Source organism: Mauremys mutica, chromosome 8 (genome assembly GCF_020497125.1).
Source record: "Mauremys mutica isolate MM-2020 ecotype Southern chromosome 8, ASM2049712v1, whole genome shotgun sequence".
Classification (NCBI taxonomy): Eukaryota; Metazoa; Chordata; order Testudines; family Geoemydidae; genus Mauremys; species Mauremys mutica.
In genome coordinates this window covers 34,858,330-34,884,892 of record NC_059079.1, presented here as the reverse complement: position 1 = coordinate 34,884,892, position 26,563 = coordinate 34,858,330, and the positions used below count along the sequence as shown (strand labels likewise).

The 26,563-nt window shown below is 45.3% G+C and overlaps 1 protein-coding gene across 2 annotated transcripts in view; it reads right to left on the bottom strand.

Annotated features, from left to right (window-relative positions):
• ABCD3 (ATP binding cassette subfamily D member 3) overlaps positions 1-18,407 on the bottom strand; it is a 69,082-nt gene extending 50,675 nt beyond the window's left edge. For both annotated transcript variants that reach the window (XM_045027632.1, XM_045027631.1), the window contains exon 1: positions 18,244-18,407. In XM_045027632.1, the coding sequence (XP_044883567.1) occupies positions 18,244-18,356 (113 nt within the window). In that variant the 5' untranslated portion in view covers positions 18,357-18,407. The remainder of the gene's footprint in view (positions 1-18,243) is intronic.
• Between the last annotated feature and the right edge of the window lie 8,156 nt (positions 18,408-26,563).

The window sequence follows — 26,563 nt, the reverse complement described above, 5'->3', positions numbered from 1 at the left end:
TTTACAATGAAGGGTGGGGGCTGATGGAGCTCAGCCCCCTGTTGCAATGATGAGGACGGTTACCAGCCATATTGCACCATCTGCCATGAAAAATTAGGGACAGGCGCCCTTGATTGACCTTACTGATGCTAGTCGGCATGGTTACCAGCCCTTTTGCACTGCCCCATGTGCCAATAGGCTGACGATGGGTATCAATCGTATTGTACCGTCAGCCACCCATGGCGGGGGGGGGGGGAGCAAGGATATTGGTGTTGAGTGCTGCAGCATCGCATCTATCTGCAGCATTCAGTAAAGATACGGTGACATGTAAACGAGTCAACAGAGGATTGATTTCCCTTTAACTTCTCGGGTTCGGGGGGGGGGGTGCGTAAATTGCAGAGCTGTGCCCTGAACCAACGCGGACACGGTGTTTTACCATAGAAGCATTTGGAGCTCATCCAAGAATGCAAATGATTGTCGGAGACAGCAGGAACTGTGGGATACCTTGCGTCCTCATTCCCCCCTCCCTCCATGAGCGTCCATTTGATTCTTTGGCTTTCCGTTACGCTTGTCACGCAGCTGCGTGCTGAGTCTGTGCTATGCCGTCTGTCCGTGGACCAGGCGCACCATAACAGTAATTCCACTACTTAGATGCATGAGTCTCCTAGCGAGATCACCATGAGGATGGGCACTGAAGGAGATAGAGAGCGCATGCTGCGTGAAATCTATCATGAACCACGGACCTATGCAGCCGTGCTCGGGGAGGCAATGCTCCCTGAATACCGCATGAAAGCCTCGCGCGGAAAAGGGTGCTATCACGGAGCACCCAATAAGGCAGCTCTCCCCAGGAACCTCCTGCTGATGCTTATCGATTAACGGAAGTAGAGCTTCGTGGAGATCTCCCAGGAGGATTTCTGTTCTATCACCATATATAGAGAGACCTCCTTCTCACACACTTCAGATTCCTGTTATATTAAGAATAAAAGTTAACATGGTTAAAGCACTTACCGACTGCTCCTTCCCCTGATTCAGGATCCGGGTTCATGGCCGGGGAGGGTTGGTAGGGGATCTCCGTGACGGTGATGAATAGATCCTGGCTGTCGGGGAAACCAGCGTTGTAAGCGCTCTCGCCTGCCTCGTCCTCCACAAACACTTCCTCATCTTCCCCGTCCGTGAACATCGTCGAGGAACTGTCCGTCGACACTGTCCCATCATCAGAGTCCATGGTCACTGGTGGGGCAGTGGTGGCAGGCTCCGTAGCGTCCGTTTGCCGCTTTGATTTTTTGGTAGCCTTGTCTGGGGTCCTTGGTTTTCACGCGGCGATGCGTTGCATGACGGCTGTATCCTCTGTCTGGATCATGGCTTTGGAGACCTTCTCGTAGGTCTTTGCATTCCGTTTGTTGGAGCGCAGCTCCGAAAGCACAGACTCCTCGCCCCACACACCGATCAGATCCAAGAGTTCCCGGTCAGTCTATGCCGGGTCCCTCTTTCTATTCAGAGATTACATGAACTCCTCTGCTGGAGAGCTCTGCATTGCTGCCGGTGCTGCTGAGCTCGCCCCGATGTCCAACCACGAAATGAGATTCTAACTGTCCAGACAGGAAAAGGAATTCAAATTTTCCCGGGTCGTTTCCTGTGTGGCTGCTCAGAGCATCGAAGCTCGGACTGCTGTCCAGAGCGTCAACAGAGTGGTGCACTGTGGGATAGCTCCCGGAGCTACTAAGTTCGATTTGCATCCACACCTAGCCTAATTCAAGCTAGCCATGTCGAATTTAGCGTTACTCCACCTGTCGGGGTGGAGTACCAAATTCGAACTAACGAGCCCTCTAGTTCGAATTAAATGGCTTCCTGGTGTGGAAGGTTGAGCGGTTAGTTCGAATTAACGCTGCTAAATTCGAATTAAAGTCCTAGTGTAGACCAGGCCTAAGTTGTAACAAATCCCTACTGGAAGGATCCATGTGTGTCATGGCCCAATCAGAAGAAAGAAGAGACTGAACTACAAAAAAGGGGAGGAGGTAGGAGGAAAGGGAGGAAAAAGGAAAGAAAGAAAGAACAAAGGTGATGGAAGAGGAGACCTGAAAAGTGGAGCAGGGAGAGCGAGGAGAGGTCTACACTTGGAAGGCTTTGCTGGTATAACTATACCAGTACACCGGTCCAGTGACACAGTCGCACAATTAGGAGAGATGAAGCAATGGTAATTTAAGGTTCAGTGTTTCACAAGTCATGCATGCCATGAACATTACAGCAATGATGAGGAAATGCTTGTTTTATAATCAACCTCTACAAGGAAAAAACCCAGAGAAATGTAAATTTCATTACACAACACAAAGAAACTAATGACTGTCAGAAACTAACAAGTGAATCCATTGTCATTTTATCTAGTAAAAGTTGTATGTCTTAGCTATAAGGGCATTCTGTTGATGATAAAAAGCTGTGTCACAGAATGTTTGTTACAAACTTACTTCTAAAGGCTGATTGCTATAGGGTTTGCTTCGTTTCTTTGTTTTCCCCACCTTAGGAGCTTCATTTCTTCAGCTTGGTACACACTGGCGCTAATCCAGATTCTATTATCCTATTGTAAAGCTTTCTGTGGAAACTGTGGTTACATGTTCTTTGGTCTCTGAATCCACTGAACACCCTCAAAATCAGTTAGCAAGACTGGTGGCTGTGAGCAATACTGTATTATATTGTAACCAAGTATATTTGGGTTTAGAAAAAGATTCAGTTCTCCACTATTCCAGGCCTCTCTCTTCCATACAAAGAGGGTCACACACTTAGATGCTCACGTAAACCGAGCATTGTGTTATCCAGTGTAAGTGAAAATGACAGTTCAAGTGTAAGGGCCATCTAAGGGGTACCCAGAGAGAAGATTATTAGTTCAGCTGCCCGCAGCACTAAGGCTGGAAGCATCCTAACAGTGAAATCGGGCAGGGAGCAGAAAATTCCCAAAAGATTTGGATGGGAGTAAAATCATGATGGTGATGTAAGAAGTGTCCTGATGGAAGAACATGAACTTGTTGTAGCTTCTGTAGGCCAAGCGAATGGCACACCAGTGGTTTCTTGCATTCCTCCATTCCCTACCACAAGCTCCCCAGGTGCCACCCTCCCATCCACTTTTATTTCATGGATGCACTCTGATCCACTCCTACCCCCTCCATGCCAAGTGCTCGGTGTGCCCCTTCTCATCTCTCCCTCCCCACATGCCATGGGCTTTGTGTACCCCCACATTCTCCACTCATGCCAGAGCTCTGTCTCTCACCCGCACTATTATCAGCCATTTCCCTCCTATGCCATAGGCTCTGCATGCTTCCCTGCTCCCTGTCTTCCCCAACCACAGGTTCTGTGTCCCCCGCATTTCCCCTTTCCTCCCACCATTTTCGTTTCTTTCTGTATGGGAGACAAGTCTTTTGGGGTGTCAACATTTAAAACTGTAATAGGAGGCTGTGCAGAGCTTCCATGGGGGGAAGGGGAGGTATTTTTATGCTGGAATGTGTTAATGGCTGTCATCAACATGTTCTTTGCTCTATAGCAGGGGTTCCCAAACTTGGTTCGCGGCTTATTCAAGGTAAGCCCCAGCGGGCCTTGAGACGCTTTGTTTACCTGAGCATCCACAGGTACAGCCACTCGCAGCTCCCAGTGGCCTCAGTTAGCCGTTTGGGAACCCCTGCTCTAGAGACAATTACAGAGGTGCCTGAAGATGCTGGTGCTGCCAACCAGATGCAAGGGGCTCTGTGTGTCCCCCATTTCCCCTTTTCAGTTTCTCTAGTTTTCACTAAAATCAACAGGGTTCTGGCCATTGATTTCTGGAATTCCGTGAAATTTTGGAACCACAGAACCATACAAATAGAAGGGACTGTAAGGGTCATCTAGGCAAGTCTTCACTACGGGGCTAAGTCGACCTAAATTACGCAACTCCAGCTATGTGAATAAGGTATGTCGACTCTCGCTACCTTAGCTCAACTTGTTGCAGCGTCTACACTATGCTAGGTTGATGAGAGAAACTCTCCCATCAACTTACCTTATGCTTTTCGTTCTGGTGGAGTACCAGAGTCGACAGGAGAGCCATTGGCAGTCGATTTAGCGGGTCTTTCCCCCGGTGAATCGATCACCGAGCATTGATCCACGATAAGTGGAGACAAGCCCCTAGTCTAACCCTCTGGAAAGATGTTGTGTTTAATTCCAAGGTACAGCTGCTCATTAACCAGAGGCAGCATTCAAAAGTTAATACATTACAAACAGAAAGACAAGTACCATCACATTGAATTTAGGACCTTGCTTTGCTCAGCCAAAGAGTTATACTGAAAGAATGTGAAGATTGCAAGTACAAGAAAAAAAAAATCTATGTGAACATGCAAATGAAGATTGTACCATAAGGCATATATGCCAAGAGACTCAATTGTGGCCTTTCCTAACTTTTACAATAACGTGATCCGCCTGTACCTGGAACAGCAGGCACAGTTTTATGAAACGATTGCACAACAATTTTTAATGCTTGACTTTGCAATCCTAATGCTCGCTTACTTTAGTATTTTTCTATGAAAATTTCTTAGTTTGTTTTTTTTTTAAACTGAACCCTAATGACTCAGAACAGTTGCAGAGATAACCTTGAAAAGGTGACCTGATTGTAATTTTTTATAGTGACATCTGCCTCAGAGCCAGTCTACACAGAAAAGTTAAGTCAATCCAGCTGTGTTGCTCAGGGGTGTGAAAAATCCACACCCTAGCAATAGAGTTAAGACAACCTAACTCCACCATGTAGACAGCACTAGGTCAATAGAAGAATTCTTCCATTGACCCAGTAACAGGCTCTCGGAAAGGTAGATTAACTGCAGTGATAGGAGAACCCTTCCTATTGCTGTAGTGAGTGTCTACACAGAAGCGCTGCTGCTGTGCTGTCTACACTAGCACTTAGGTCTGCAAAACTTGTGTCACTCAGGGATGTTTTTTCACACCCATGAGCGACAAAAGTTTTGCTGACATAAGTGCTCATGTGCATAGTGCTATGTTTCATTATGTCCATGGGAGACCTCTCTCCTGCCGACATAACACAGTTACACAAGTGCTCTTAAGGCAGCATAGCTGTATCAGTACAGCTGTGCCGCTGTAAGCTAGTAAGTGTAGATATGGCCATAATGTCATTCTACACAGAAACTCATGTAGCTCTGAAAGGTGTGAAATGCCCCATTCATCTCAGTCAGGCCCTGTGGACACTGTCTGGAATTTGGTATTTTCCAAGATGCCACAGAATTCAATATTTTTGTAGTATTTGACATTTTGCTATAGCCAAGAAAACAAATAGTTGGTTGCCATCTACTTGCCTTGCCTCAATTTGCTTGCAGCTGCTTCTTGTCCTACACTTTTCCCCACGGGAGGGTGCTATTACAGGGCACGCTCCCTGCACAGTTCAATTGAGCCAACCAGGTAGCAGTATGTCAGGGAGCCAAAGACTGAATTCAATTTGCAGCCAGGAAGTAGCGGAAGAGTAGGATGTCCAGGTGGGCTGCCTGAATACCAATACAGCAGCCAAAGCAGGAAGGGAGATGAAGCCTACTACAAACTGCCCCACTTCCCAGGGAGAGGATGGAAGAAAAGGAGGTTTGAGCAGGGTTACATGGACAACACTGACAGCGAAGGCCAACTGACATGAGCCATCTGAAGAACATAATGAAACAAGTCCACTATTGAAAATCATTGACTAATTTTTCAATCAATGAGTATTTTCAACTGTGAGCAGTAATTGTGAATTTTTTGTAAGGGAGGGAACAAAGCGTATTCTGCGGAGATAGAATTCTGAAGAATCACAGCAATATTATTTCTACAGAATTTGGTCTCATCATGTCATCGTGTACATGGGACACTATTCAGAGAGAAGTGTTAGGTTTATCACTATGCACTTTATGTGTCAGCAACAAGTACTACCCTACAGCTCAAGTCCCTGCCAGTCAGCTTCCGATGCTAGTTTAAGGGTATGTCTACACTACGAAATTAGGTCAAATTTATAGAAGTCGTTTTTTTAGAAATCCTTTTTCATAGTCAATTATGTGTGTCCCCACACAAAATGCTCTAACTGCATTAAGTCGGCAGACTGCGTCCACAGTACCGAGGCTAGCATCGACTTCTGGAATGTTCACTGTGGGTAGCTATCCCACAGTTCCTGCAGTCTCTGCCGCCCATTGGGATTCTGGGTTGAGATCCCAATGCCTGATGGGGCAAAACTAGTGTCGCGGGTGGTTCTGGGTATATGTTGTCAGGCCCCAGTCTCCCTCCCTCCCTCCCTCTGTGAAAGCAATAGTAGGAAAAAAGGCGCGAGACAATTGTCTGGGTTACCAAAGCAGATGCCATACCACGGCAAGCATGGAGCCTGCACAGCTCACCATACGTCTCTTGGGTGCTGGCAGACGTGGGACTGCATTGCTTCACAGCAGCAGCTCATTGCCTTTTGGCAGCAGACGGTGCGTTACGACTGGTAGCCATCGTCATCGTATTCCTGGGTGCTCTTTTAAGCCGACCTTGGTGAGGCTGATCGGGGTGCCTGGGCAGACATGGGAGTGACTCAGCAAGGTCATTCCCATCTTCTGCTGAGCACGCAGGAGATGACGATGGTTAGCAGTCGTACTGAACCGTCTGCTGCCTGCCTAAGATGTAAAAGATAGACTGAGTGGATCAAAACAAGAAATTGACCCTATTTTTTTGTGAAATCAACAACCTGCTAAACCCAGGGTTTTGAGTTCAATCCTTGAGGAGGCCATTCTGTGTGACAGTTGTTTGTGTTTCTCCTTGATGCAAAGCCACCCCTTTTGTTGATTTTAATTCCCTGGAAGCCATGTCATCAGTTGCCCCTCCCTCCATCAGAGCAATGGCAGACAATTGTTTCGCGCAAAATCAGGCGAGGTGGTGATGGCAGCGCAGTGATGAGAACAAAGACATGGTCTTAGACTTTTCACAAAGTACGGGCCGGGCAATGTGCCCCAGCAATGTGCACATCATGCTGGTGAGCTCTGCATGGTCACCTGTGCTGATCAGCTTGCAACGCTGGCCAAACAGGAAATGAAATTCAAAAGTTCGCGGGCCTTTTCCTGTCTACTTGGCCAGTGCATCTGAGTTGAGAGTGCTATCCAGAGCAGTCACAATGGAGCACTCTGGGATAGCTCCCAGAGGCCAATACCGTCAAATTGCGTCCACACTACCCCAAATTCGACCCGGCAAGGCCGATTTCAGCGTTAATCCCCTCGTCGGAGGTGGACTAAAGAAATCGATTTAAAGAGCCCTTTAAGTCGAAAAAAAGGGCTTCGTTGTGTGGACAGGTCCAGGGCTAAATCGAGATAACGCTGCTAAATGCGACCTAAAGTTGTAGTGTAGACCAGGCCTAAGACATTGATCTTAATTTTCAAAATAATAAGTGGATCAAGCCCCAGCTACATCAAAGACTTGATTTTGATCTAAGAACCACATTAATACCTACACTCCCCTGGGACAATGCAGATCAAAAAGCCCAGGATGAAGCACAAATGCTAGGACAGAGCATTCTTGATGGAGGGGACCCAATTATTGAACAAGTTTCTACAGGAGATCATACAAAACTGAGAGTCTTTAGGAAATCCTACAAAACTTTCCTCTTTGAAAAAATTTTCCACCAGAAGAGGCACCTGGATATTAATAACTTCCAATTAATAGCAACACTTGGCCCGGAACCAATCCTGTCCCATTGACTTTAACATCAATGGGATTTGGATATTGGCAATGGCATGTTCCTTATTAACATTTTTTGGAACGAACACCCTACCTGGAGGCAGGTTTGCAAGGCTCCAGCCAGAGAAGGAAGCACTGAGATGTGCCAAGCATACAGGTTTGCGGGGCTGCAGCCTGGGAATGAAGTGTTGGAATGCACCTTCCCTGGCCATCACCCTGCAAACTTGCCTGTGGTCAGTGCTCAACCCATTCCAGCACTTCCTTCTGGGGCTGCAGCACTAGAAATCAGCCTGCACACACAGGGACTGCATGGGAGATAAGGAACTGCAGCCCAGAAGCTGGAGCTGTGGGACACCTCTCTCTGCACAGCCTGGGCTGCATCCCACTGGGGGACTGTACCTAGAGAAGGAATCGCTGGGAATGCTGAGTCCCAATTCCTGGAGAGTGCAGAGGAAGTATGGTGCAGCCCTCTCAAATGTCCCATACTTCCACTCCTGTAGAAAGCCTCTACATCAATCGTCAGCAACCTTTCAGAAGTGGTGTGCCGAGTCTTCATTTATTCACTCTAATTTAAGGTTTTGCATGCCAGTAATACATTTTAACGTTTTTAGAAGGTCTCTTTCTATAAGTCTATAATATATAACTAAACTATTGTTGTATGTAAAGTAAATAAGGTTTTTAAAATGTTTAAGAAGCTTCATTTAAAATTAAATTAAAATGCAGAGCCCCCTGGACCGGTGGCCAGGACCTGGGCAGTGTGAGTGCCACTGAAAATCAGCTTGTGTGCCACCTTTGGCATGCGTGCCATAGGTTGCCTACCCCTGCTCTACATCCAGGCTGCAGCCCCACTCCCTGCTGCTGCCCTGCCACAAGCAGGTTTGCTGGACTGCAGCCAAGGAAGGCACATCGCAGCGCTTCCTTCCCTACCTGGTGCCTTGCAAACTGGCCTTCCATTTATTAGTAACTGCTGGATAATAGCAACTTTTTGCTGGCAACAGAGGAGTTGCTAATAAGCGGAATTTACAGTATGTCTTGTGACAGTGGTAGAGAGAATTCTCAATGAAGAGTCTATAATTATGGAACAAACTTGCACGCAAGTCAAGCCACAATCTCACCATTTGCAAAGGAAGGTACAAAATACACATATAAACAAAAAGACTTCCCTCAACAATTATGCAGTAGTTATACCTACACAGAAGGAATTCACCCTCACTCTACTCTATAGAGAAATGTCAAATGGATAAGGAAGAAGAGATCTATCTTATTGACATAATTTGGATGTAAACAATTATTGTGAGGTGTTCAGGTATTTTTGTGATGAGTGCCACAGAAATGTCTATAATTAAATGTTGGTAACAGACAAAAGCATCAAACAAAGTCATTAAGTACTGTACAGTTACAGTTGCTTAGGGCAAATAACACCCACTTCAAACCCACAAAAATCAAGAAGTATGGAATAAAGCCATACTCAGCTACTCAAATCACCTTCCCAAACAGACATACCCAGACAGTCTTTACCATAAAAAAAGTCAACAGTTATTGCAATACTGGGTGTTGCAGCCATCTAGACAACTTTAACTCTGCCCTCTGTAGGATGATGCTGTATTTCCTAGTTTATGTGGTTTGATTTGGGTGATGTTTATTCTTTAAAACTTTAACCATTTAAGGACTGCTTGACATATTGGATTTGCGCACTTACTATAATACGTTGCTATTAATCAGAAGTGTTCACAGGAAGAGGTACAGTGCATGGTGTGTAGAGTAATTGTTATTGATTGTGGGCCAAGGAAGAGGGATACAGTATTATGGCAGGAGTCACCAGATGGTGCTACTAGTCTTACAAGTTCTTTTTCTTAGATGCGAACTGTGCACACACTGGGGGGGGGGAATGTATTGTTGCTAATTTTGTGGTGCAAGTTATTTTGGAGGACTGTTGCAAACAATGAGAGTGTTTGCTCTATTCTCAATATTTCAGTTGCTTCCTGCAAACTAGGCATCAGTTTTTGGATTGAGATTTCTGAAAGGGGATTGCCTTCACACTGTTTGTGACAGCTCTGTTTAAGGACTGGTGTATACAGCATAAATAAATAAGTTACATTTAGAAAGTAACCTGACTCCATGAAATTGATTTCCTTTTCAATGAGAAACCAACTCGCAAAGCTCTGAAAATGAGCGCTGAAAGGTTTCCAATGTCCCTGAAAAACCATATTCACTGTAGTCTGGAGCCCAACAGCTCTGCCTTACTCTTGGGTAGTTCCAAATCCCTGACAAGGTCATTCAGTTCACCTTGTGTTATGAGGTGTGGTTCAGAGGAGGAGGATGGGAGAAAATGTGGGTCCTGTGACATTGATGGTTCAGGACCAGAAGTTTCATCCTCTTCCTTTTCCTCGTCTGACTCAAGTGAGAATGATTCTGGTGTATCAGGAACCGGCAGTCCTTCTCCGTGGGGTACTGGGCGTATAGCTGATGGAATGTTTGGCTAATGCACAGTCCACTTTTTCTTCTTTGACACACCTTTCCCAACTGGAGGCACCATGGAGAAGTAACAATTGCTGGTATGATCTGTTGGCTCTCTCCAAATCATTGGCACTGCAAAAGGCATAGATTTCCTTTTCCTGTTCAACCACTGGCAAAGATTTGTTGCACAAGTGTTGCAGCATATGTGTGGGGCCCACCTCTTGTCCTGATCTCCAATTTTGCAGCCAAAATAAAGGTGATAGGCTTTCTTAACCATAGTGGTTATACTGCGCTTTTGTGATGCAAAAGTCACTTCACCACAAACATAGCAGAAGTTATCTGCACTGTTCACACCAGTACGAGGCATCTCTGCTCACTTTGGCTAAACAGAAATGTGTCCCTTTGCAAAATCAAACACTGACAAATAAGAGAGCACGACACTGTATGATTTCTAGAGCTGATATAGGGCAATTTGTTCAGCAGAATGATGTAAGCTTCATTATGATTGCATCATCCATGACTTCTAGGAATAACATGATGCAATTCATATCATGTATGACTCAATACCAGCTTCAGATTGCATCATTCATTGTTTTGCCTAAAAAGCAAGTACTGTCCAAACCCAGTCATAGATTTATTCATAGATCCAGTCAAAGATGTATTTTAGTCATTTCTGGTTTAAATTGAGATCCCTTCCCTTTATAACTCACTTATCCTCTGCTATTCCCAAGTCAAGGGTCATATATTCTGACCCAATAGCATAACTTGAAAACTAGAGCCAATCAACAATTTTAAGCATCATTTTCGTTCTCAGTGACCCAGAATTAGTAACGTTTGACTACATTTATTTCAGAAGCATTTTGGCTGTAGAGCAGTGTTAGCAATGTCCACGAACCCATCTTTATTCTGATGGCTGGGCCCAAGAGCTTCCTGCACCGTTGCTTCTCCCCAGATGGCAATTAAATCTAGGGTCTCAGAGCAGCTCTAATCAACTGCTCCAGGCATGTTGTAAAGGGTGCTAGAGGAATATTGAGCAAATAAACCATTCCTGGGACTGAGCCTGCTTTTAAACAGGGGAGGGGTCATCTGGACAGCTTGGCCCCGGAGCAGTGGAGGGCACAGGTAAACACACAGCTCAGTCATCGATATTCTCAAAGAAGTGTAGATAGCTGCTGGAGGACTATCAAAGTAGCGTGCGGCAACAATACGTGCACATGAACAGATTGCACTAGCTCAATTTGCATCAAGTGCTCAATTTGCATTAGTACGCCAAAGTTCACAATAAATGCAGTTACAGCACTCTAAGGGGTTGGTTTATGTTTACACAGACGTTTCCAGACCAGACCAACTCAAGTTAGTGTTGACTAAACCAATCAACTATCAGCACTCAATAAGTAAAATATATTTATTTTGCTGTATTTTTACTCAACCAAGTTTTACTAAACATGTACACATACACACAAAAAGAGGAACAATTCTCATTACCTGAAACATTAGAATATCAAGTTTCTTTAAGAGATTGTATTTCTAGAGTAGACAAGCTCAGAACATTTTTTTTGCTTTTCCAGGCTTCTTTTTCTATGTGGTATGCTGACCACATGGTAATCAGAGAGCATAAGTAGTGTAATCAGATAATACATTACCTTTCAACTAAGAGGACCCGGCTCCAAGTGTGTTTTAGGTCAACAGTAGAGTATATATTGCTTTTCACCTGAACCACTGCAGGTGTTTGTTCATATTACAAACAGATCATACGATTACTTTCAAAGGTCTCTTCACAGGGAAAGGGTGGGTTAGTGGTGTTCCAGCAGCAGTGTTTCAATCCATATTGATTTGTAAGGAAGCTTCTACAGTGATGTAAGAGCACTGGGATCTAAAGAGGGAGACCAATCTATTTATTTTTATTGTATAGCACTGGGAAATGCTAGGCAGTTCTCAGAAGCTACGTGGCTGCTCTGCTGAGTTTACAATTTAATTAGTTTCCAAGCACTATATTTCTTAAATAAAACTTTAGAAACAATCAAATTCATAGCTATTACATTTTTTAAAATGTTAAAAGAAAGTTAAAGTTGCAAAGTCAAACACTCAAAAAGGAAATGATTGAACTAACTTTGCTTGTACAATCTTAATTTGGTCTCCTGGTGTATTATGCATTAGGATATATATTACACGATCCCATACTGCTGTATAGGCAACCTTAATTTTGGTATTTCTTAACTTCTGAGTGATTCACTTTTCAACCATAACATTTTCTTAATGTCATTTTTTGGATTTGAATTTCCTAAGTCTTTACAAAAGCAAACGGAAAAAACAAATTCCAGCATGGAACCATACTTATTCCCTACCTTATGCATCATCAGCAGGGTCAGGACCTTCAGGTCTACAGAACAAACCTTTATCACTTGAGCTAAAAAACCTATAGGACTAGTAAATTGTTATCCTCTAGATCAGCGGTGGCCAACCTGAGCCTGAGAAGGAGCCAGAATTTACCAAACATATGTACATTGCCAAAAAGCCACAGTAATACGTCAGCAGCCCCTCATAAGCTTCCCCCCGCACCCCGCGCCTCCCACCCACCGGCAGCCCTGCCAATCAGAACCTCCCCCTCTCTCCCCGCACCTCCTGATCAGTTGTTTTGTGGCTTGCAGGAGGCTCGGGGCGGGGGGGGGGGGAGAATGGAGTGGGGGCAGGGCCTATGGCAGAGCCAGGGGTTGAGCAGTGAAGTGGCACCCCAGAACATTGGAAAATTGGCACCTGTAGCTCCAGGCCTGGAGTCGGTGCCTATACAAGGAGCCGCATATTAACTTCTGAAGAGACACCTGTGGCTCCTGAGCCACAGGTTGGCCACCCCTGCTCTAGATGGCCCAACCACTACAAGGAGAAGTCAAATTTTGCCAGTAAATTTCATAGCTATTTGCTAGAGATAAAAATCAGGGCAATTTATTGTGAAACATTCCACTATATGGATATTTCAGTCAGAGGTATTAATATAGAATACTAAAAGTAGTTCCAGTAAAAAACTGTTTTGTACCACTTCTTTTTAATAACTTCTGCATGGTTTGTTTAGGAGAATGCATCACAATGCAAAAGAACATATGTTCCTAAATGATACTACACTTTTAAGTTTTATAACATCATTTATTAGTTTTGTGGATCTTCTAAATAAAACGTTGAGACACATTCAACTGGAAGGTAGTAATTTACCTTCCCCCTACTAAGAATGTAATATATAATTATTACACCACTTAAGGAACTTGTATGTTACTACATGACTTGAGTCATACTTTACCCTTGCCCTTAATCCCAAAGGCATCAGAAAAGCAGGTGAAAGTTGACAGAGAAGAAACATTTTTCTAACTGCCTTGCATAAAGCAAAACTAGGATAGGTACTTTATACACTTTATACAAGATACATGCATTCTGGCTCACCAAACAAGCACCTCCTTGATTTACTTAAGAAAATGGTTTTCTAACCTTTATTTTATATGATTTTATTCCTATATTAGGGCTTACAATACCTACACCATCCTTCATGATACTCCTCAAATAGGATTTCAAAATCCAGAAATTTTTAAAGGTGAAATTCACCTTTCCCTGCACTCAGGCAATGTTATTAAGCACTGGCAGAGACTCTACATAGAGGAAAGAATTCCACCCACAAAAAAGACAAATGTATAGGCTGGAATAGAGGCCACAACACCTCCACACCCCATCCTCAGTCACTCAGCCACAAGATCCATAGTTCCAGCGCACTGCCCCTTCTAGAGAGACCTGTTCAGGACCAGCAAGAAGCTCCCAGCACATCCACTCTGCCTGCCCGAACACACATATACCCAGCATAATAGCCCCACAGGATTTAAATGGTGCAACACACTTTGAAATTGTTTTTTCCAGTATTGCACAAGGGCTTACTGTTGATTGTTATTTATAGTTTAAAAACTCAGAGGCCCTATAAAAATAATCTGGTAAAATGATCCCTGCCCCAAGTAATTTACAATCTAAATTAATGACAAGATGCAATAGGTGAATGAAACTGACAGACTGCAAGCAGGGCAAGGCAACAGTAATAAGAGTGTGCTTTCATGTAGCCTAATGGTGCACACAGTGTAACTCATCATTTGCTTAGCTTTTGACTGGTAACTTTTACTTCTAATATAAACCTTCAGTTATAAAGTATTAATTAACAATAAATTAATAAATCATTTCTCATATAAACCATGAGTGAGTAAAATAACTTGAATTAATATGCAAACTAGATACTATTAACTGTGGCTTAAACAAAGACTGGGAATGGTTGGGTCATTACACCAATTGAATCTATTTCCCTATGTTAAGTTCTCCTCACACCTTCTATGGGCCATCTTAATTATCACTTCAAAAAGTTTTTTTTCCTCCTGCTGACGATAGCTCATCTCAATTGATTAGACTCTGCCTGTTGGTATGCATACTTCCACCTTTTCATGTTCTCTGTATGTATAAATATCCCGTCTGTGTGTTCCATTCTATGCATCCGAAGAAGTGAGCTGCAGCTCACGAAAGCTCATGCTAAAATAAATTTGTTAGTCTTTAAGGTGCCACAAGTACTCCTGTTCTTTTTTATATTAAACATGGTTTATATGAGAAATGATTTATTAATTTATTGTTAATTAATACTTTATAACTGAAGGTTTATATTAGAAGTAAATGTGATTCCCAACATATAGGCTGTGGCTACACTTAGCGCTTCAAAGCGCTGCCGCGGCAGCGCTTTGAAGCGCTAAGTGTAGTCAAAGCGCCAGCGCTGGGAGAGAGCTCTCCCAGCGCTGTCCGTACTCCACCTCCCTGTGGGGAATAACGGGGCTTTGACCTCACTGGCGCTTTGCAGCGCCGCAATTTGCAGCGCTGGAGAGGGTGTGTTTTCACACCCTGCTGCAGCGCTGCAAATTTGTAAGTGTAGCCAAGCCCATAGCCTCTAACCTGCAAGCCACCAGCTGTGTCTGTGTGAAGCCTGCTCAAAGAAATACTTTGTATAAAACTTGTTAAATGTCAATTGACTCTAAGTGCCTGTTCTCTAAATTGGTAACACCCCGAAAGGTAAAGAGAGTGAATTAGATGTGATTAAGATAGAGAATGTATGTAAATGAGTGCCTAGTTTAAATAATGAATGGTTAGGGAGTTACCAGCCTGAAGAATTCAGTGTTGGCAGAAGAAGGTGTCAAGTGGGATCAACCAGATGACCCCCCGGGAGGGGGGGGGGAGGACTGGAATCCACCCCACCACACCTCAAAGGCATTAAAAACAAACATCTGATAACATGGAGCTTAGGGCCGGCTTTAGGCCAATTCCACCAATTCCCCCGAATCGGGCCCCGCACCTAAGAGGGCCCCACGCCCAGTGGCAGGGCCGCCAGGGGAGGCAAGTGGCCAAGAAGCCCTTCCCTGGCTGGAGGCTCCTTTTCAATTTTTACTCACCCGGCAGCGCTCCAGATCTTGGGCAGCAGTTCGGCGGCGGGTCCTTCATTCGCTCCAGGTCTTCGGCAGCACTTCAGCGGCAGGTCCTTCAGTGTCGTCGAACACCCGGAGCGAGTGAAGGACCCACCTCCAAAGACTAGGAGTGCCGCCAGGTGAGTACAAGCTCCATGTGTTTTTTTATGTGTTTTTTTTTTTTCAGTCATCCCTGCTGGGGCCCCATTGAAACTGTTCGAATCGGGCCCCGCACTTGCTAAAGCCGGCCCTGATTTGGAGCCAGCCACCTGCTGATTGATTTAGCAACAGCAGAATGAAGCAACTCTCATGGACTGACATAGGAATAAATTCCTATAAAACTGGACTCTAAAGACTGAGGACTTTGAGTCTATGGTTCTGCTGCCAGCCTCCAGGAGCATCAGATGCATCTGACACAGACTCGGCTCCATCCTCATGACCAAGATACCTGGCCAGTAACTTGGCATGGTAACGTCTAGGCTGGTAACTATAACATCTATACAGAACCTGAATGAATGATTGTGTAAATGAATGTGTGTGTGTGTGTGTGTGTATGTATAACAAATAAGTAGTGATAAAAATAACTAGTAAAACAACGTTGTTTGCTTTTATTTTTTGCTTTACTATTATATTTACAATAAATGTGGCATCTTTGCCTTATCCCTCTTAATAAGATCCTGCTGGTTTTTATTATATTGGTATAACAAGAGGGCCAAATTAGGTCAGACAGTTTTAACCGAAACCACCTGTTTAATTAGTTTGAAGTTCTCTCCTCTCCACACCATTCTAATTCATCTTGTAATAACAGCATTTGGGCTCCTCTCTAAAGTATATAACTGATCATTAGGAACAGTATTTTTAGGGTTACACTTGGCAAAACCCAATGCATCACACACAATGACACACTCCAAATGCAAGTCTCTTAAATTAAGGTTAAACCCCCCTTCTGCATGTTCACTGACACCCATGAAAATAAATCTATTTGACACAGAGTTTCTTCTTACCACGTTCAGAAGTAGTACAATATATTTAGATATGTACAGTATGAAAACTTAGGACTGCAGTACCTGACTACCTCTCCAATCTCACCACTTCCAGCTTCTCAAACAAAATCAGCATAGCAATATTATGCCTAACAACTTGTCCAAGTAAACAAAAGTAATAACTACAAAAATCCTATAAGACCCCAAACCCTTTAATTTTGAAACACAGGTTTGGCTTGTCACCTCAAATGGCTTTGGCATATTTTGCTGAATTAAAAAAATAGCCTGAGAAATACTGTCCTTACCTGTCATTCTGATAAACTGACCATTTCCTACAATAGCTGGAGCCCTTTCTTACTGTTTCTGTCATTGTGCCACACATCATCATGAAGCACTTTTCAGAACCTGCCCTATTAGTAGCTCTTCATGCATACTGTATCAATTATTTTTTTAATATTGTGAAGCTTTTATGATAGCTTGTATGAAAGACACTTATCAAAATAAAATACAGTTATTGTTCAATCATTGCTAAATTCTTACTTAAATCTGCTATTTACACCTACTACAGTATATCTTGCTACAAACCATTTCATCTTCTAGATCCACCATCCTCATTTGTTTATGTTGTACAACACTTTGAAGTTAAGTGCTGTGTAGGTGGCTAAGCATGCCATATGCCTGTAATACATGTTTAAGTACTCAGTCCAGCAAGAGTAACAACAAAGGACAGGTGGAATGTAGTATGCATTCCTAGCATATCACACACCTTCCTCTACATTTCCCCAACAAGAAAAACTTCACAACACAACTCACTCTTCAAGTACACAGATTAGCTAACACAATGACATATAAAAACAAATATACCAAAATTTCAACTTCATATGCTACATAACTACGGTTGCCAACCCTCCAGGATTGTCCTGGAGTCTACAGGAATTAAAGATTAATCTTTAATTAAAAAATAAAGTCATGTGATGAAACCTCCAGAAATTCGTCCAACCAAAGTTGGTAACAGAACCTGATCTCCCTCTCCCTGAATTTCTTATTGATGGAACATACTTCACTATTATAACATACAGCATAGAACAGAGCTACATTATTCACAGTCCAATCTCCGTTCTGTGCAACGGGCCCATTATTTGTTAAGGATGAATATAATTTACCTTAACTCTTAAAGTTGTATGTCTGTGAACAATTCTCTCTCCAGCAGCACGTAGCGGACTGAAGGAGAGTGAATGGTGAGGGAGAAAGCCAGCTTTGTCTGCCGAACAGAAAGGGTTTTCTTGGCAGAACATGGCAAGCACAGGGGGGAGGAGATCACCCTCTGGCATTAAAGGCAAATAAACCGCAGCACTCGCCTGGCCTGGCCTAGGGGTGGTGGGAGACTAGCAGGGCTCTTCACACCATACTTCTGCCCTTCTCCTCTCTCCTACCCCAAACACCACTTCTCAGTCCCTCAATCACCCCACCTACACCCCCTCCTCTTCCCCATAAAAGCCACAACTACCCCTCCCCCACTTATCCATCCTTTTCACCCCCTCCCCCGCCACCCCTCTATCCCCTCCTCCCCCCGCCTGCCCCCAACCCCCCGCAGCACCCCGCCCCCATTCCCGTCCTGCCTCCTCCCCCCCGCCCCCCGGGAACCGGCGCTGCCAGCCTGGGCCGCCCCTCACCCGTGCGTGGCAGCCGCTCTCCGGCGCTTCCTGAGCAGGCAGAGCAGGGCGCAGGCGGCCGCGCCGGCCACCACGGAATGGCGCGCGGTCAGGTACTTGCTATAGGCGGCCATGGAGCGAGCGCGGCGGCCGGAGGACTGAGCCGAACCGAGCCCGGGGGGGGGAGGCTGACGCAGGGAATGCCGGGAGCGGGCGGGGGGCGGGGCAGAACGCCCTGCCCCGCCCCGCCCCTCAGGCCGGCTCCGCTACGGCGGCCCCGGCTCCTCCTGTCACTCCGGGCGGCTCCGGGGCAAAGGCGGTGTGGGCGGGCCCAGGCCGTCAGACTCGGCTGCTGCCGATAGCGGGGCGGCCTGGCGCCGGGGCCCCTGTGCCCTAGGCTGAGTGACCCGCGGCTCATGCCCCTTTGCCCCGGCCTGGCAGCTCCCCTCTAACGCAGAGAGACGTGTCCCCTGTGGCGGGCGGGCGGCTGTTTGCGGGAGGTTCGGGGGAAGGCGGAGTGTGAGTGAGGGGGTTCCAGTGCCCTCTTGCTGGGCGAGTCCCTTCACCGCCCCGAGGCTCCGCTTCCGCACCTCCCCGAATCCCGTAATTTCCCCCAAGCCTCTGCTCCTTCACCTCCCGAGACCCTGCACCTCTGCTTCTGCACCTCACCCAGTCCGTGCACCTCCCTGAGCCTCTGCTTCTGCACCTTATCTCTGAGAAACTGAGGTTTGTCTACACTGCGACGTTGTCGACAAAACTTTTGTCTTTCGTGGGTACTTTGCCGACAAAGCTTATGCCGCTCATGGGGCTGGAAGTATTTTGCCGGAAAAAGTGTTGACACAGCCTCAATGCTAAAAGCTGCGTAGTGTAGGCAAGCCCCTTCAGTGGATGCATTCATAAAGACACAGTGAGAGCCTGGAACTGCACAGCTGGGCCAGTTTTTCACCCCTGCATTCATACCCTGCACACTATTGTAATAATCTTTGTACAAACTATACCTTGTGAGATATCATTTGAAAATTAATAGCTTGCTGGTCAATATTATCATGGTGACATATGTGCAGCTACATTATATGAACATAAACTGAAATTATGACTGATGTGTTTCCCAGACAAGTCAAAGACAAAGGACAAGCTAAGGCCTCTAGCCAGGTATCATCAAAGTTGATTGACAATCACCTGTCAAGTGGCCATTCTTTGGCAAGGAAGGAGGGCAGGAATAGATGGATCTGCATTTTAGCAAGCAACAGCATGGAACCTCTTTCACCATGAGACTGTGGGATGGAACTTTATCTTGGGGAAACCCTCAGGAAAACAGGGCTTTGAAGCTGTGCTCCGGCTCTGCTCCAGCTCCAGGCAAAAATCTGCAGCTTCACTGCTCTGCACTCCAGCTCCGGGCTCTGCTCCAAAGCCTTGCAGGAAAATGCTTTTCAAAGGGTGACTCGACTACAAAACGGAGGGGCAAAAACACCCCAGCATCTCTTTCTCTTGTGCCCTTTCACCTAAGAAGACAAAGGAACCAGCCTAGACGTTTGACTTTGGGGGAGTTCCTGATCTGAGAATTTGGTTAGCAATGTTGCTGGGAACCTGTAATAAGGATTTTACCTTGAACCAAGTCTAATTTGGTAAGTTTTAGCTAATATAAAGTGTTTTAACTTTATTTCTCTTGTAACCATTTATGATTTTAATACTTTATTCTTGTACTCACTGAAAAATCTTTTTGTAGTTAAACAAACTTGTTTTATTTTTTAATCAAAACGAATCCAGTGTTGTGTTTTATATTGACCCCTTATGGGAGCAACAGACTTCTAATATCTGAACAGTCTAGGAGAGGGCTGGACAGTGCAGAGCACATGCTTTTGGGGAAAATTCAGTGCTGGGTATGTGTGGAGGTCATCCTACAGGTAGTAACCCAGGCTGCTGGAAGCCAGAATGTGGTTGGTATGTTGCTGACACTGGAGTCCGCATTGCTGGACCAGGGCTGTAGCTATACCCCGATACTCAGGGTGTGACCTGCATGCTGTTTATGAGTAACCCACTTTGGGTGCCACAACAGCAAAGCACTATGAGGCACCCAACATTGCAGGGAAGCACTGATGCAACCCCTCACTGGTCTAGATTGCACCCCAGCATGTTACAGGCCAACTCCTATTTAGACACCTAAATAACTGCTGAAAAATTGGCACCTATCTGGGAACTGTACTCTTCGATACACGCCTCTATTTTCAGACAGCAGGGAGGGACTGTGGTGCCTTAGGTACAAAAACAAGTGTGTGTAATCTGAGACAATATCTGCTTGTGTAGCTTCCAGATTGCTTGTCTATCTTCTTTCTCTTTTTGCCCTTAGAACTTGTGGTATTTAAACTGCATTCACCACTGTGATGTTTGACCACCTTATTTTAAAAGATTTTTTCAGGGCTTTGGAGCAACATTTCTTGGGTGGTGACTCTACGCTCCACTCTACGCTCCAGCTCTGGGCTCCACTCCAAAGCCCTGGATTTTTTCTTCCTTTTTTCTCTCTATCCACTGATTGTGGGGAATTTTTTTTTAAGCAGTGGAAAAGTTAGCTCAGAGAAAAATAGGTTTTCCATTTTGTTCTGAAATGTATTTTCTAGTTCTCACTCCAGTTCCTATTTTAATCTTCCAATGTCAACCTCTCTTTGGCCTTATTTGCATGTAAAGAGCTTGTCTACATGCAGAGTTGCACAAGTTTAAAAGCCGAGCTACATACAGCCTTGCCGTGGAATAACAAAATATGTGAATTAAAAATGTTTTAGTTATTTTGGTGCAAGTTAGTTTGTGTGATACTTTTATTGGGCGGGGGCTGCTAAAGGGGATTTTGCCAAAGTTAGCTTTAGTTAGTTGAAGGGATAGGTTAAAAACCCCTGTAGTATGGGCACAACTATATCAGTATAAAAGTGCATTATACTACTATAATTATTCCTGTACAGGAAATGGGAATAACTATACGAGTAAAAATCTATGTCTACACTAGAAAGGGTTTGCCAGTGTAGCTATACCGGCAAACCCTCCTGGTTTAGGCTTAGTTTGCCAGCAAAAATTGCTTTTGCTAGTATAGCTAGTTCTGTTTTGGCAAGCAAAATAAACTGTATTGTCCAAACCACTTTTATGCTGATATAATTGCATCTACACTAGTGTTTTTGCTGGTATAGAAATATTGGATGAAGGGAAAGGAAATAATCACACCAATGCCAGATCTGCATTACAGAGCCTTAGCCAGTATAGCTATGCTGACAAAGCTGGTTAGTGTTGATTCAGCATAAACTGGCAGAAGATGATCTGCTGGCATAGCTACACCGCCTTCCCAAATGACATTCTGTTGGCATACCTGTGTCTGTAGCATGGCTGGGGGTTCCTAGCATAGCCATGTTGGCTGGAGGTTTATAAAAAAACAAACAAACAAAAAACACATTCCTGGATGAGATAGCAATGCTAGCAAAACTGCAGCGTAGACCAAGCCTTACCTCAGAAGAGCAGCCCCCTACTGTGGACGCTTGTATCCTGATAAAAAGGTGATCAGCAACTATTTCTAAACTAATATAGTTAAATTGATACAAAAACTGTGTAGACCAGCCCTTGATTATCAGACTCTCTCCTCATAAAAGTTTCTGTTTTTTCTCTCTTTACCAGCAGCCCCTTTCTTCTCTCTTCCTGCTCAAGCCCAGGGCCAGCCCACAACATCTTGGCACCTGAGGCGGGGAGCTCAAATGACGCCCCCAAAACTTGGGCCAAAACTTTGAAAGGTCTCAATTCTGCCTTCTTCCTGTTCTACTGCTCTCATGGTACTGCTCTGCTACCTACCCCAATAAAGGAGAACTAACAACTTAAAATGCCTTGTTCAAAAATTTTAAGTAACACTTAACTTTCAGATTCCTGAACAGCAAATGTAACTTTTCTTGTCTGAATAGCAAACACTGGCATTTTTATCTGTTTGAATAATCAAAGTGGTGCTTTCCGTGCCTTCTCGGTTGCAATGATTTGAACTGCATCCTGAAGGTCCACAGTCTGGGCCAGCTCATCCTCTATTGAGATGGTTGCAAAGCCGACCAGCCTCGCCTGTGTCATTGTGGAGTGTAGATGTGTTTTTATTAACTTCAGCTTGGAGAAGCTGCGTTCTCCACTGGCAACTGTTACAGGAAGTATTAGAAGTATGCGCACAGCAACAAAAGCATTTGGAAAGAGGGTAATCATCTTATTTGTGCACATATATTCCAGAACAGCCTTTGGAGTTCATCCTGCTGAAATGTATCTTGAAAGGGCTTTCAGTTCATCACCTAAATCACTTGACCAATATCGCGCATGTCATCATGTGTCAACACTGTCTCTAGTGCCCTGCATTGCTGGTCTAGGTCTTCTTCAGGTACAGTGAGGAGTTTTGGAATATCGTACAACATCTCAAATATACTGCTGTGTTCCTTGAGCTGCATGACACTTTCTTCAACTGACTGTATTGCACAATCTAGCACCTGGTTAAAGAATTCAACTTTGAATTGTTGTTTGGGGTCTCTTATGGGATTATCCCGTGCCTCGTAATCAAAATGTCGTCTTCTTTGGTGACTCTTGTATTCTTGAATGGGTGGGAAAATAGCTTCAGTGTGAAGATCCTCTACCAGCTTCTGTGCACTCTTCAGAACATTTTGAAATCCCTCATCTGACAGGTAAGACTGTAGGTAGGACTTTGCTTTGTCCAGTTGTTCCATTGCTCCAGATATATCAAGGTTAACAGCTTGGAGTCTCCTGCTTACAACATTTATTTCAAACAGTATGTCATGCCATAACACTAAGCCACACAGAAATTTGAAGTTATGTATGTTTCTTGTGATTCCATTTCCCTCTGCCACTGTTCTCCCACGAACAGTTCCTGTCATAGCATTATCCTCCATAATGACAACTATGGCATCTTCTATCTTCCCAATTTGGTGTTTGATAGGCTTTATCGCCTCCACTCGACTTTCCCATTGTGTGGCACTCAGTGGTTTCAGTGTCAGAGAGGATGTTCCCAGATGTTGCTTCAAAATTTGCCATCAATGAGTTGATGCAGAGAAAAATACATAGATGCTTTGAATTACATTAAAAAATTCAGCAGCCTCACTAGAAGCTGATGCTGCATCACTGACCACCAAGTTCAATGAATGAGAACTGCATGGGACAAAAAAAGCTCAAGGGTTTAACTCTCGGATCCGTGTCTGCACTCCTCTGTTCTTTCCTCTCATGTTAGCACCATTATCGTAGCCCTGACCTCTCATGTCAGCTATCGCAATTCCTGTATCTTCCAGCTTTTTACGAAGCACATTTGTCATACCAGTTCCTGTAGTATCATCAATGTCAATAAATTCTAGAAAATGCTCTGTGACAGTCACCATTGCAGGGACATTTTCACTAGGTTCTGTTGTTGTTACAAAACGCACCATTAAAGTAATTTGTTCCGTATGGCTGATGTCAGGTGTGCAGTCCAGAATAAGACTTCAGATCTGCCACAATCTTACTTTTGTTGCCAGTAACAGTATGATCTCATTTTGAATTGTTTTTCCAAGGTAGTGGTGTGTGTACATTTCTTGGGTGGTGACTCTTCTTAGATGCTCCTGGAGTACGGCATCTAACTCAGCCAGCAGCTCTACAATTTTAAGAAAGTTTCCATTGTTTGGCACATACAGCTGATCTGAAGTGCCATGCAGTGCTAGGTTTTGGGTAGCAAGCATTCTCACAATGGCAATGAGCCTTTTCAGAAAATTTTGCCAGTAAAGAGACTCTGATGCAATCTTCTCTGGATGCTGATCATCTATGGTGGCCTTTAACCTCAGTCTCATCTCAAGCTCTTTCCACCTATGGAATGCTCTCTGGTGACTTGCTGCTTTCTCCTGGCATGCCAGATTTTTCTAGTCCTTTGTTCCTGTAGAACTCAATGTGGCTGGAACGTTAGACTGGAAGAGTTTGCAACAAAAATAGTATGCAGCATTCTGGGTTTTTGAGTACATAAGCCATGGCCTCTCCACTTTGTCACCATTGGGGATTTCACACCAGTAATGTGTTGGATAGAAACTTCTATTTTCCTTGTCTTTGGGGAACATGAAGTTTTTCACTTGCTGTGGCCCATGCAGTACAAGGAAGTCCCTCAGGCTACTGCTCAAGTGGGTCCACAATCCTGGATCATCTAGACTTAAGGAACTAAACTCATCAGCAGCTGTTTCTTGCGCCTCCACCACGCTTTTCTCTGATCTACACTTTTCTTCATGAATGTGCATGGTTACATCCATTTGAGATGGAGATATGGATGCTGCAGTAGCTGCCAGGTCACCTGCACTCTGACTAACTGGAAGATCAGGCACTTCCTCACCACACACATCCTCACTGGGGCCAGAAGGCTCACCGTGAACATTTGTGTCTATGTATCTCAGGAGAGCTCCTTCCTGCTTAAACAGAAAAGCTTCCTTTGCTTGCTTTCTTTTTTCTGAATACTGTCCCAGACAGGTGTTTTCTTCTTTCACTCATGACTGCTGTTCTGTGCCAGCTATAGTGGCTCTCAAAACTCAATTGAAGGGGACAAATAAACAGGTTGGTAGCAGGGCCTGAGTGAGGGAAGATAGCGTCTTAAGGGCCTAACTGTCTCCTACTACTTCAGTTGACTGCCTGTTCTCCTCAAGTGGGTTCAGGGAAGCAGCAGGAAACAAGAAGCTGGTGTTAATCAGTCCAGGCTCCTGGGGGTGCTAGAGACGTACATAAGAGGCTTCTCCTCCTCTCTCTCTCTCTGCAGCTCCTGCTGCTTTCTGTTATTCCCTCTCATCTTTTCTCCTGGCTGCCTGTTATGTCTCTCGTGCCCTCCTTCCTCCAGCACAGCACTCCACCATCTCTGTGATCTAGAGCAGAGAGAATACATATGTACCAGCAGCAGACACAATTTTCTACACTCTGGGTCCTAGTGGCACCGCCCCACAGTCTGACACCAGAGGCAGCTGCCTCAGTTCGCCTCATGGTAAGGCCAGCCCTGCTCAAGCCCTTGGCCCAGGGGAGGGCAAACTACAGCCTGCAGGCCGGATCCGGCCCACCAGCCATTTTAATCCAGCCCTGAGCTCCTGCTGAGGAACGGGGTCTGGGACTTGCCCCACTCTGGCGCTCCAGCTGGGGAGCAGGGTCGGGATGCCATTCTGCGTGACTCCCAGAAGCAGCAGCATGTCCATCCTCTGGCACCTACGTGTAGGGGCAGCTGGGGGCTCTGCTCCGCACGCCGCCCCCGCCCCAAGCACCTCTCCTGCAGCTTCCATTGGCCGGGAACTGCAGCCAATGGGAGCTGCAGGGGCAGCACCTGCGGATAGGGCAGCGTGAAGCAGAGCCGCCTGGCCGCACCTCTGAGTAGGACCGGAGGGGGGATATGCCACTGCTTCTGGGAGCCACTTGAGACAAACACTGCCCAGAGCCTTCACCCCTGAGCCACCCTCCCATGCCCCAACCCCCTGCCCCAGCCCTGATCCCCCTCCTGCCCTCCAAACCCCTCAGTTCCAGCCCAGAGCACCCTCCTACACCCCAAATTCCTTATCCCCAGCCCCATGACAGAGCCTGCAAACTCAGCTGGAGCCCTCACCCCCCCCCCCACCGCACTCCTCCTGTCCCAGCCCAGAGCCCCCTCCCTCACTCTGAACTCCTCATTTCTGGCCCCATCCCAGAGCCCACACCCCCAGCCAGAGCCTTCACCCGCTCCCGCACTCCAACCCCAATTTCTTGAGCATTTATGGCCCGCCATACAATTTCTATACCCAGATGTGGCCCTCGGGCCAAAAAGTTTGCCCACCCTTGCCTTAACCTCTGGCTAGTCCCCACTCTATGTTCATATTCACTATTTTGCCTTCAGGGTGGTGTTTTGCATACCTGATGTCAGTTTTCTCCTGTTCCTGCCTCTTGGCTGGCCTCCTACATCTGACTGGCTGTGTCCGCGAAGGTAGAGAGTGCCAGATTGTCATTCCTATTCCCTATAACCACTCTTAACTGACATACAAACAACAAAAAGGTTCCTCTTTAAGGACATTTCAAACCCATAGTGGCTAGGAGTTTTCTAAACTTCCAGTAAATTAGCTGAACTTTTTTCTAGTCTGATTCCTTTCTCAGTAATTACAATAGTAACTGGTCATACGGGTAACCCTGCTTCCTTGAAATCCTCAGCCCAGAACCCATCCTGAATAGCTGGGCTGAGCACTCTGTTCCACCTGTTTAACAGGAAAACCTCTGTCCATCTTGTCTCTCTCACCCCCCAACCCTGAGTTCTGGACATGTTATCGTTTTCATCCGCCACCGGCACAGTATAGGCATTTTTGGAGTGAGGCGCAAGAGA